The sequence below is a fragment of the Melospiza melodia genome, chromosome 1 (assembly GCF_035770615.1).
Source record: "Melospiza melodia melodia isolate bMelMel2 chromosome 1, bMelMel2.pri, whole genome shotgun sequence".
Taxonomy (NCBI): domain Eukaryota; kingdom Metazoa; phylum Chordata; class Aves; order Passeriformes; family Passerellidae; genus Melospiza; species Melospiza melodia.
In genome coordinates this window covers 794,876-805,786 of record NC_086194.1, presented here as the reverse complement: position 1 = coordinate 805,786, position 10,911 = coordinate 794,876, and the positions used below count along the sequence as shown (strand labels likewise).

Sequence of the window (10,911 nt, the reverse complement as noted above, 5' to 3'; positions counted from 1 at the left end):
GGACCCGGTGCAGACACCTGCAGGTAATTATGGCAGCACCCAATTTATTCCCAAATTGCACTGGGCTCTGAGCGGCGGGGGCGGGAGCAGTCCTGGGCGGCACCGAGAGCACGGACGGTGTGTTCGGGGTCCGGAGCGCTCCCTTGCCGGTACGGAGGGCACGGACGGTGTGTTCGGAGCACTCCCGGGCGGTACCGAGGGCGCGGACGGTGTGTTCGGGGTGCGGAGGACACGGACGGTGTGTTTGGAACACGGACGGCGCGTTCAGGACCCGGAGCGATCCCGGGCGATCCCGAGGGCACGGACGGTGCGTTCGCGGTCCGGAGCCACCGGGGTCCCTCAGCGGGAGCGCCTCGGGCGAGGACGCCCCGGGGCAGGGGCGGGGCTTCACATGAGCGGCGTGCGCGTTCCCGCTGGCCTTCCCGATCACATCCACAAGCACGTTCACGTTCCCGTTCGTGTTCCTGTTCTCATCCCCGAGCACACTCGCGATCGCGTGCACGTTCACGTTCCGAGCCCCGAGCTCGTTCCCGCTCGCGTTCCCGTTCCGGTCCCGGGCGCGCTCCCGGGGTGGGCGGGGCGCGGGCCGGGGCGCGGCGCATGCGCGGCGCGGGGCGCGCGGGGACAATGGCGGCGGCGGCGCTGGCGGCGGGCGGAGGCCCCGGGAGCGGCCCCGCGGCGGCTCCGGCGGGCGGGCCCGGCCCCGCGCTGGCCGCGGCGCGCCGCAAGGACGGCGGCCCCGCCGGCAAGTTCTGGGAGAGCCCCGACACCGTGTCCCAGCTCGACTCGGTCCGCGTGTGGCTGGGGAAGCACTACAAGAAGGTGCGGCCCGGCGGGGGCGCAGGGCACCGGGCGGGCGGGGGACGGGACGGGACGGGGGGGCCGGAGGTTTCCGCCGCTCTTTGTGACCCGCGGCCTCGTCGCTGCGGCGGGCGCGGGGCCGGGCCGGGCCGGGGGCAGCCCCGGGCACGTTTCCGCTCCCTCCGTGCCCGCGGCCGCGTTTGGGGCAGCCCCGGTGGCCCCGGGACGTTCCCGCTGCCCGCGGGGGCCCGGCCGGTGCCCGCCCGCCCCGGGCAGGGACTTTCCTATGCGGGCAGGTCCCGGCCCCGCTGGGTTTCGCTCCAGCCGCGGCCCGGCGGTGTCGGGAGCGCTGGGAAAGGGAGGACAAGGAGGAAAATCCCCCGGAGCCGCGTTCAGGCCCCCGTTCGGCCCCGCGTGTTGCCCCGAGCTCGCCCGCGGCAGCGCCGCTGCTGCCCTTGGGCTCCTCTTCCTCCCCGCACGCTTCGCTCCCCTCGGCTGCCTCGCTTTCTTTATGTGTTTTGGTTTTTTCCCATGTGCTGATTTTATAACTTCATTTCGGTACGGTGAGGAATGCCCCGGTGTAACTTTGCAGCGGCTCCGGCCGGCGCTGCAGCGGAGCTGGAGGAGCTTTGCTGGGCCCGGAGCGGTACCGGGGATGCCGCACGGCCCCAGCTGCACAATCTCCGCGTGCCCCCGGTTCCGGGGCCGGCCCGGTGTCCGTCACCCGCGGAGCAGCACCGGCTGTTGGCCGGGCCCTTTGTGTGGCGGAGGATCTGAGACCGGCAATCTGACCCGGCAATCTGAGCCGGGCGCTGCGGGGTGAAGGCAGCTGGGGCTCGGCTGTGTTTTTGTTTTTCCAGTCCTTCCAGCTCGGATCGGGGCGTGGGGAGCGCTCTGAAGCAGCAGCTCGGGCTCTTTGTGTTGACAGGGCGATGGAACAGAATATCCGTGCAGTTTGGCTCGTTCCGCTTGCGGGGCTGTCCCACGCCCTGCAGGAGCTGTGGTTTTCCCTTTCCCGGGATTCCGGGAAATCGCTGCTCTGAGCCGGGCCCAGGTGCCCTGCTGAGCACAGAAACTGTTTGTGTGGCTCTGAACCCTGCCAGGCTGGGCAGGGGAGTGTGGTGCAGCAATGGGAGCCAAGGGAGAAAAAACCCCTCCTTTCAAATTGCTTATAAAATTATTGCTATTATTACTATTACTATTATTATATTATAGAAATTATGTTATATTATAGAAACTATTATATTATGGAAATGTTATTATTATATTATAGAAATTATCTTACTATGTTAGAAATTGTTGCCAAAATAGATATTTATTTCTTGTGGGTCTGGAAGGTAATTAGAGTTGGGCTAAGGAGACTCTGTAGGGCAAGTGAGTTTTGGAATGTTTGCTGTGACAATCCTTTTAAAAAATGAAAAGTGATTTTGGTTTGAGGAAACAAGAAAGTTGATAACAATGCTTAGAGATAGAGCCTTGACACTGCAGAGGGAAGGCTGGTTGCCTTTTGGATGTGCTGTAAATGGACTCTGGTTCATCTTGTTCTGTTCTCATCCTGCTGTGGGTGCGTGGCTCCTTCCAGAGAGGTGCATGGTGATTTTAACTGGCCTTTGTCCAGTATATGCTCTTAAAAATAGATGTTGGTGCATCTCAGTGGGGAAGCTGTCAGCAGCAGTTGGTGTGTCCAGCTCCAGGGACACTGGGGACCAGCTGGAGAGAATCCCGGAGCAGCACTGAGCTCAGCTGGGATCCAGAGGTCCTGAAGGACAGGGAGAGTTGGGGCACTGCATTTACAGAGCTGCTCATTTTGTCCCTAGATTAGACAAGACTTTAGTATTGAAGAGTTTTCTGTGTCTCCCGAGTACAACAGCTGGTGGAGAGCTCTCTGTGCCTCTAGAAAACAGCAGATGTTGGGGAGCTCTGTGTGTCTCCAATGTACAACTAAGAGCAAAAGAGGTTTCAGTAGTAGTGTGGAAGACTCACACTGCACCTTGAAAAACTCACTGAGAGGCACCAAGCACAATGACCGAAAATGTAACTATTGATATTGTGCTGAGCTGATTTATTCCAGGCTCCCTCCTGCTCCCAGTTTGTGTGTGTGATGTCTGAAAGTTGGTTTGTGTTGTTCCTGAGCATCAGGGGATGCAGGAGGTGCCCAGCTCCTTCCCAAGCAGTGTGGGTGCAGTGGGGATGTTGGAGCCTTGCTTCCCTGGGAGCTGGGAATGGGTTTGGGGTCCTGGGGCTCCTGACAGACTGTAACAGAACAAACTCACAGGATCCCGGAATGGTGCAGGTGGGAAGGGACCTCAAAGCCCATCCCATTCCACCCCTGCTATGGCAGGGACACCTCCCACTGTCCCAGGCTGCTCCCAGCCCTGTCCGTGACACATCCAGGCATCCAGGGGCAGCCACAGCTGCTCTGGGCACCTGTGCCAGGGCTTCCCACCCTCACAGGAACAATTCCCAATTCCCAATCTCCCATCCATCCCTGCCCTCTGGCAGTGGAAGCCATTCCCTGTGCCCTGTCCCTCAGAGCAATTTGGGCAGACTGTAATGGGCACCTTGATGTCACCATAGTTACTTGGAAATTCACACTTCAGAGGTAAACTGGGCAGTTCTCTTTTTGTTATATTAATGCACATTTACCTATAACATTGTGCATTGTTTAGGCAGTTCCTTTCTCAGTAAGCCACATACCTCATGTGGGGACAGTTGTGCCATCAGCATGCCAGGCTGGCACCACCTGCTGTCCCCAGGGCTGCCCTGGCAGTGGCTGTGTCCCTGCTGTCCCCAGGGCTGCCCTGGCTGTGTCCCTGGGGTTGGATCCAGGGAGGTCTGTGTGCAGCTCTGCTGTGTTCTCCCCTTTGGAGGGGAGCAGGGGTCTGTCTCTGTCTCCCCTTTGGAGGGGAGCAGGGGTTTGTCTCTGTCTCCCCTTTGGGAAGGAGCAGGGGTTTGTCTCCCCTTTGGAAGGGAGCAGGGGTCTGTCTCTGTCTCCCCTTTGGAGGGGAGCAGGGGTTTGTTTGACCAGACCAAAGCCTTTCAGTGTGGGTTTCCCGTGGCTCCTGTGTGGCTGCAGTGCCCTTTGTGTGGGGAAGGTGTGTGCACAGCAGAGCTGAAGGGGTGTTTGAGGTCAGTGCCCACATCAAAGCCAGCCTGGATGTGTCCCCCACCGGTGACAAATGCTCCCAGGGCAGCTGCAGTGCAGCTCTGGCTGCAGAGATTCCCTCTGCTGCTGCTCACACTCTGCTTCCTGAGCACACATTTTCTGCTTAAAGATAGGGGGTGGCTTTGTGTTTCTAATTATTGTGGAAAGGTTGGAAAACTCTGCTGTGTCCATGGGGCTTGGCAATTCAGCAGGAGAGCAAAATCCTCTTATGGAACAGGGCATCATTCTGTCCTATGGAATTCACTGCTTAGAAACCTTTATTTGCTGCAGGATCATTTTTTGTGGACATGAGGGGAGAACCTGGAGATGTGTTAGACTTGATGCCTCTGTGGTCCCTCAAACCCCTGTGAACTGATTGGGAAATTGTCTGCTGTGTTTTACTGCTTAAAAACCCATTTGTGCTGCTCATTAGGATGCAGAAATGATGGAGGGGAGTCTTGGGCTTCTTTTTGAAGGGTTTTCCCCCTTATTGTTCAGGGAACCTCAGGCAAGGTAATGGGCTCCTCATTAAAAGGATCTGCAGGATAGTGGCAGTGCAAGGAAGGATGAGAAGGTGTTGTCTTCCTTTATTGCTTCCAGCTGTCAGTGCCTCCTGCAAGAGGTAAAAATGGGAGCTGCAGGAAAAGGAATGACTGCCTGGAAAAGTTCACCTGTCTAAGAATAGGCTGTGCAACGTGCATTCTCATGTAATTTTCCTTCTGAAGGAAAATATCTGAAAAAATATATATATTAAGTCAGTACAGGGATGCCACTTCTTCTGGATTTGTTTTTTTTTGAAGGAGGTTCTTAGAATCACAGACTGGTTTGGGTTGGAGGGGACCTTAAAGCCCACCCAGTGCCACCCCTGCCATGCAGGGACACCTCCCACTGTCCCTGGCTGCTCCAGCCCTGTCCAGCCTGGCCTGGGCACTGCCAGGGATGCAGGGGCAGCCCCAGCTGCTCTGGGCATTCTATTCCAGGGCCTGCCCACCCTGCCAGGCAGGAATTCCTTCCCAAGATCCCACCCAGCCCTGCCCCCTGGCAATGGGAAGCCGTTCCCCCTTGTCCAAAGTCCTGTGCAGAGCCCGGGGCTGGACTCAGCGATCTCTGTGGATCCCTTCCAACTCAGGATATTCTGTGATTTTGATGTAATTAAAACATGAGTTCCTGGGGGAGGGAAGAGGGCAAGTTGAAATGCAGCTTTGAAATGTTAGCCTTCAGTCCTTTCCAGGCTCGTGTTTCTGGTTCGGGATTTATACCAGGACAGGACACTGGGGAGCCTCGGGGGAATTTGTGTCCTTTGAGCTGGGAAGATTTAATTTCTCAGCTATGTGCCTGCTCCTGAGAAAGTGCTGGGGGAATTCACATCTCAGGGTGGTCAGACACTGACATTGTAATTGTTTCCATTCGCTCTGTGGCTTTGTGGTGCCTTTGGCTTTGCAGCTGATGCTTTGCAAAGCTCAGTGAGGTTTGACTGGTGTTTGGCACCACAGCTTTAAAACTTTGAGGGTCTGGGTCTCAAACTCATTTTTTAAGGGGTTTTAGCAGAATCTGATTTGAGAGAAGAGGAAAAGCTGAGAGTTACCCAGCTGAGAGGCTGGGGCAGCTCAAATTGCTCCATGTTCTACCTGGAAAAGTGATGTTTGTTCTCCTCTTGGCTGTCACCTGGCACAGCAAGGAGGTGACATCCAGTGAGTGAATACTGAATATCAGGGGTGACAAAAACTCAGCACTATGGGAGGGGTTTAATGCTTCATGCTGTGATTTTACATTCACAATGTAGATGTAATTTTATTGAACCTTGGGAGCTGCTCAGGCTATCCCAAAACATGACAAGTGCCTTTGTGTGGCTCAGCTTTTCCCTCTGTGCAGGACATCCTATTTATACCAAGGGCTGCTCTGAGGATTAACTGGGAGTTGATTAGAGCAGGAGGCTCTGTGTGTGTGGGGGCAGCACGAGCCTGGTCCTTTATTAGGGGCTGAGTGGTTAATCCTTGTCTGGAGCCAGCTGGGAGCTCAGCCTCAGGTGAGTGCTGGATGCTCAGCCTCAAGCTGGAAAATGGTTCTGCTGGGTGCTCCTCCTGTGCAACCCCCCTGCAGCCCTTCCCAGGGATCCCAAAATGCTCCAGCTCTGCATTCCTGTCCCCACAAACTGTGTTTCTTGTCTTGCAGTACGTTCAGGCAGATGCTCCTACCAATAAAACCTTGGCTGGGCTGGTGGTGCAGCTGCTGCAATTCCAGGAAGATGCCTTTGGAAAACACGTCACCAATCCTGCCTTCACAAAGCTTCCTGTGAGTATTGTGTTGGGTTCTGCTGGGGCTCTCGCTGCTGCCACAGCTCTGTGTGGGCTCTGGGGACGTGTCCAGGGCACTGGGACATCCCTGCCCCAGCCCAAACTCCTCCTGTGCACCCTCTGCAGGGGCTGGAGTAGCACACCCCTCCTTAGTGCGCAATTGCACTGTAATACAGCTTCTTTCTATGTTTGAAATGATTTCTGGAATGCTGTGGGAACGTTTCCATTTCTGCTAAAACTCAGTGTAGTTCATCAGTTTTAAGTCAAATCTGGACTGGTGCATCCTAAACTGAGTGAGTAAAATGCACTTTCCAGGGCAAACAAGCTGCCGTGAGGTGTTTTGGTGATTAAACTCCAGACGTGTGAGGTTGCCAGGGCTGAGAAGTGCCCTTGCCACGTTCTGCAGCAGCAGCAGGCAGTGTCCTGCTGGCCTGGGGTGGCTCCCAGTCCCCTGGGATCCAGGGAGCCAAACAACATCAGCATTGTGGGGATGCTGCTCCCCAAGGGCAGCCTGGAGCCCTACCCTCACCCAGGGCTCCTGTCCTGGGCAGTGTGAGCCCCACAGAGCTGGGAGGAGGGCAGGGTGCCAGCCTGGGGTCCTGCCCACACCTAGATCCTGTCCTGGCCAGTGTGAGCCCCAGAGGAGGGCAGGGTGCCAGCCTGGTGCCAGCTGGGTGCTTTGGGGGGGTCTGGGCCAGGACAGTGCCCTGATCCTGTCAGGGTGTGCTCAGCTTTGGCACAGATGTGTGCTGGCACTGGGGCTGTGCCTCTGGGGCTCTTTGGGGTGGGAGCACAAAGCTGGGACCGTTTCCAGCCAGTGAGGAGGTTGGAGCCCATGGAAGCTGAATTTGGCCTGGAAACTTGGCAGAACTCCTGTGGCTGTGGTGCACGTGCCAGGACAGTCCTTGTTCTGTTCTGTGCTGCTGTGCCCAGGTGAGGGCCCCTGTAACCTCTCCATGAGGGTGGGGTGTGCACACTCCTTCACTTGTGGGGTGAATCCCAGAACAATTCCCAGGTGAATTTTAGAAGGAATGCTTCCCTTTGAGGGTGGGCAGGCCCTGGCACAGGTGCCCAGAGCAGCTGTGTTGCCTCTGGATCCCTGGCAGTGCCCCAGGCCAGGCAGGACACTGGAGCACCCTGGGACAGTGGGAGGTGTCCCTGCCACAGCACAGGGGGTACTGGCTGAACCTTAAGCTCTCTCCAACCCAAATAATTTTGGGATTTTGTGGCTCTCCTGGTGCTTTGGAGAGCACCCAGGAGCACCCCAAGGTGCCATTGGGATCTCACCACCTCTCCTGGTGCCTCAGTGCTGGTGGGAAGCTTCAGGGACAGGGGGAGCTTTGCAGAGCTTTGTTTGGATGTGGCAGCACAAACCATAAACCTGCCCACATTCCTCAAGTGCATAAACCACTGGAGTGCTCCTGAGCCTTAAATCAATTTGTCTTATCTTAAAAATGGGCCATAAACATTGCAGTGGCATCATAAAGATGTTGTTCCTGTGTTTGTTCTCACTGCTTCAAAGCTCTAATCTGGCCAAATTTGCTCAGGTTCATTTACAGCCCGTGGATCTCAGTTGCTTCCAGCAGGACTCAGCTCCTCAGTGCATCCTCAGCAGTTGCTGCTCTTTGGGGGTCTGTCATACTCCCAACATTCAGCCCTGGTGGGAACCAGAGCCTGGCCTTTGAGCACCTCCCCACATTCTGCCTTGTGCCTTGTACAGGTTTTTTATATTTACTGGGAAGCACAGTACTAGTAATAATAATAATAATAATAATAATAATAATAGGCAGAAATGAGCTGGGTTTGGCGTTTTAGGGCAGGTGTGCAGCTCCTGACACCCAGCTTTCCCTGCGGATGGATGGATGGATGGATGGATGGATGGATGGATGGATGGATGGATGGATGGAGTGTGGGATAGCTGAGCTCTACTTCAGCTGCTGATTCCTCATGATCTGGTTTGATGCTCTCACACAGATGAAGAGCTGCTTCCCTGACAGCTACAATGTGAGGTTTAATTTGCTATGAAATGGGTGTTCAAAGAGTGCTTTGGATTTTTACAGCTCTGCTTGGAGCTTTCAGATACATCAAATTCCTGCAAACACAAAGAATTCTGCCTAATCCAAATACATTTAATCTTCAGGAAACATTCTGAAAGGAAAACCTCAAACTCCAGAAGTGTTTCATCTGAAAGTTAACTTTTCATTTGATATGTTCTATGTCTAAAACTCAACTAACCCTTGTATTTGTTTAAAATAATTGCATAAAAGTCAATGTCACTGTTTTTACTTGTTTTCTGGGTTCCAGGCAAAGTGCTTCATGGATTTCAAAGCTGGAGGTACATTATGTCACATTCTTGGTGCTGCTTACAAATATAAGAATGAACAGGGCTGGTAAGTTTTTATTTGTATTTTATTTTATTTATACACCTTTTGCATGAAACCAAGCACATGAATTGCTTGTGCAAACTACCTAAAGTTTAATCCTTCCTGGAGACTGGGGCAGGCAAGGCAGTGGAGATGGGAAGAGGGAACTTTTTCCTGTTTTGCTGATGGTAGCTTTTTTAAGAGACACCCCCACACTTCTAAATTTAAAGAGGAGTTGGCCAAGTTTAAGGTTTTGGGTCTGTAGTTGGAGTTAATTACAAGTTTGAGGCTCCTTTTTTATTTCCTTGCTGTCTGACTGAGAAAACGATCCAGGATCAGTCTCACATCTGTGAAACATAAATCTTTGTTGCTGTATTGATTATTTGGTTTAGTTATGACTGGGAAAGCACGAGGCACTACAGATCCTAGTAAATGCTCAGCTCTCCATTGCTCCAAAAATGGGGAGTGTAAGCACTTAGAAACTGCCCCTGGAGCTGTTGGTACTGGGATGAAAATATCCCTGTGACATCCCAGGAGTGGTTTAACCTGGGTGTTTTTAAGTTACAGTCCTCTTCCCAAGGGAACAGCAGCATGGGAGCATAAAATCCTGGAGTGGTTTGGGCTGGAAGGGCCCCTAAAATCATCCAGTGCCACCCCTGCCATGGCAGGGACACCTTCCACTGTCCCAGGCTGCTCCAAGCCCCAGTGTCCAATTGAAATCACTGTTTTTGGCCTTGAAATCATTATTTTTGAGAACACTGGGCAAAAAAAATGAGAATGAAAAGTCAATAAATGTAAACAATTAAAAAAATTAAGCAGAGATTGTTCCTGTCCACAAATTTCAATAGTTTGGATGTGATGTTTCCAATCTAGCAGCATTCCTGGAATTGACTGAGTTGTTTTTACACACAAAAGCCATTTAAAAGGCAAAACAAAGTTGTTTGAGGATGGTTGGTTGTTTTTAGGAATTATTTGTATTCATATCTGCTCTGTCTGAGGTGGATTTATCAGGAATAACCCACTCTCAGGGGCTTTCCTATTCCAATCCTACCAGCACCTGGGACAGGCACCTCTCTGCAGTGTGGTTTGTCAGCAGTGTCCTGCTGCCTCTTTGCCTTAACACACAGGAATGAAATGGTTCCAGCTTCAGGACCATTTGAATGGAATGAACGTCCCTTATTTTCAATAAGCAAACGTGGTTTGCAGCCAGCTGGCCAGCCCAGCAGGGCTCTGGAGCTGCCTCCTCCCCTGTCCCTGCCTTGCTGCTGCCCAGGATTAGGTGGGTAGTGCCTGCTGTGTGTGCATGTGGGCAGTAATCCTGCACTTAACTCTGAGCTCAGCCCTAGAGCCTGGAATGTGTCCCCACTGACTCTGCCAAGTGATCTGTGCTGCTTGCCTGCCCTGTGCTCGGTTTGATTTTTGTTTTGGTCTGCATTGTCGCTCCTGCTTAACCTGTTTGTGACTGATCTGTCTTATAGGAGAAGTCCCCTTCCTCGCCACAATAGGTATGTCTGGGAGCTGGACATACAGCCCTGGCCCAGCCTGGCCAGGGAGCCTCTGAGCTGGGCCCAGGAACAGTTAGTGCCGTTCTGTCCTCATGGGCAGCTGAACCAGTGCTGTTACTCATTGTCCATGTCCTTCTCTGCCTGTCTGGAGCAGGCAGGGAGCTGGGGCGTGCAGCATTCCATGGATGCACAGTGCAGGTGTAGAGCTAAAAATGGCAACGTTCTGCTCGTGCCCTGGTGTCTCTGTGCCACAGGTACCAAGAGGTCTGTGGGTGTTTATGTGGCATTTGTCTCCCACAGAGCCATTCTGGGTGTTTTGGATACAAATCATGGCTGAATACTGGAGAAGGGGCTCAGTCTTGACTCAAAATCCTCTGTATTAGAGGTGTAAAATACCTTATTAACAGTGACCTGACAGTCTTGATGTCTGGCCATGCTTTTGCAAGTCAGGGTGAACTTCTCAAAGCACACAACAAGGTCATAAATTCCTCTCTAAAAGGCTGGTTCCAATAAATGTGCCAGGATCTCACATTTGATTTGTTTGCCATGTTCTCAGGGTGAAGGGTAATTTCTTTAGGACAGAAACCATTCCCCTGACAGAGTGTTGGTGGAGCTGCCCAGCACCTTGGGTGCTCCCACAGAGCCCCCTGCCTGGGCTCCTCCCTCCTGAAAATCCCAGGAGCCCCTGGAGGTCCTGGCGGTCCCAGTGGGGTGTCATGTTTGCTTTAGTGGGGTCACAGGCCTTGGGGCTGAAAGCCTTGGGGCTGAGCTTTGCTTTCCTGAGCCTTCTCTGAGCCTGTGTG

General features: G+C 53.6%; 1 protein-coding gene across 2 annotated transcripts in view; it reads left to right on the top strand.

The window, feature by feature from the left end:
• The first annotated feature begins 573 nt into the window (after positions 1 to 573).
• Positions 574 to 10,911, top strand: part of SMARCC1 (SWI/SNF related, matrix associated, actin dependent regulator of chromatin subfamily c member 1) — a 67,493-nt gene continuing 57,155 nt past the window's right edge. For both annotated transcript variants that reach the window (XM_063163607.1, XM_063163516.1), the window contains exons 1-3: positions 574 to 822; positions 6,119 to 6,238; positions 8,545 to 8,630. In XM_063163607.1, coding sequence (XP_063019677.1) covers positions 601 to 822; positions 6,119 to 6,238; positions 8,545 to 8,630 — 428 coding nt within the window. In that variant the 5' untranslated portion in view covers positions 574 to 600. The remainder of the gene's footprint in view (positions 823 to 6,118; positions 6,239 to 8,544; positions 8,631 to 10,911) is intronic.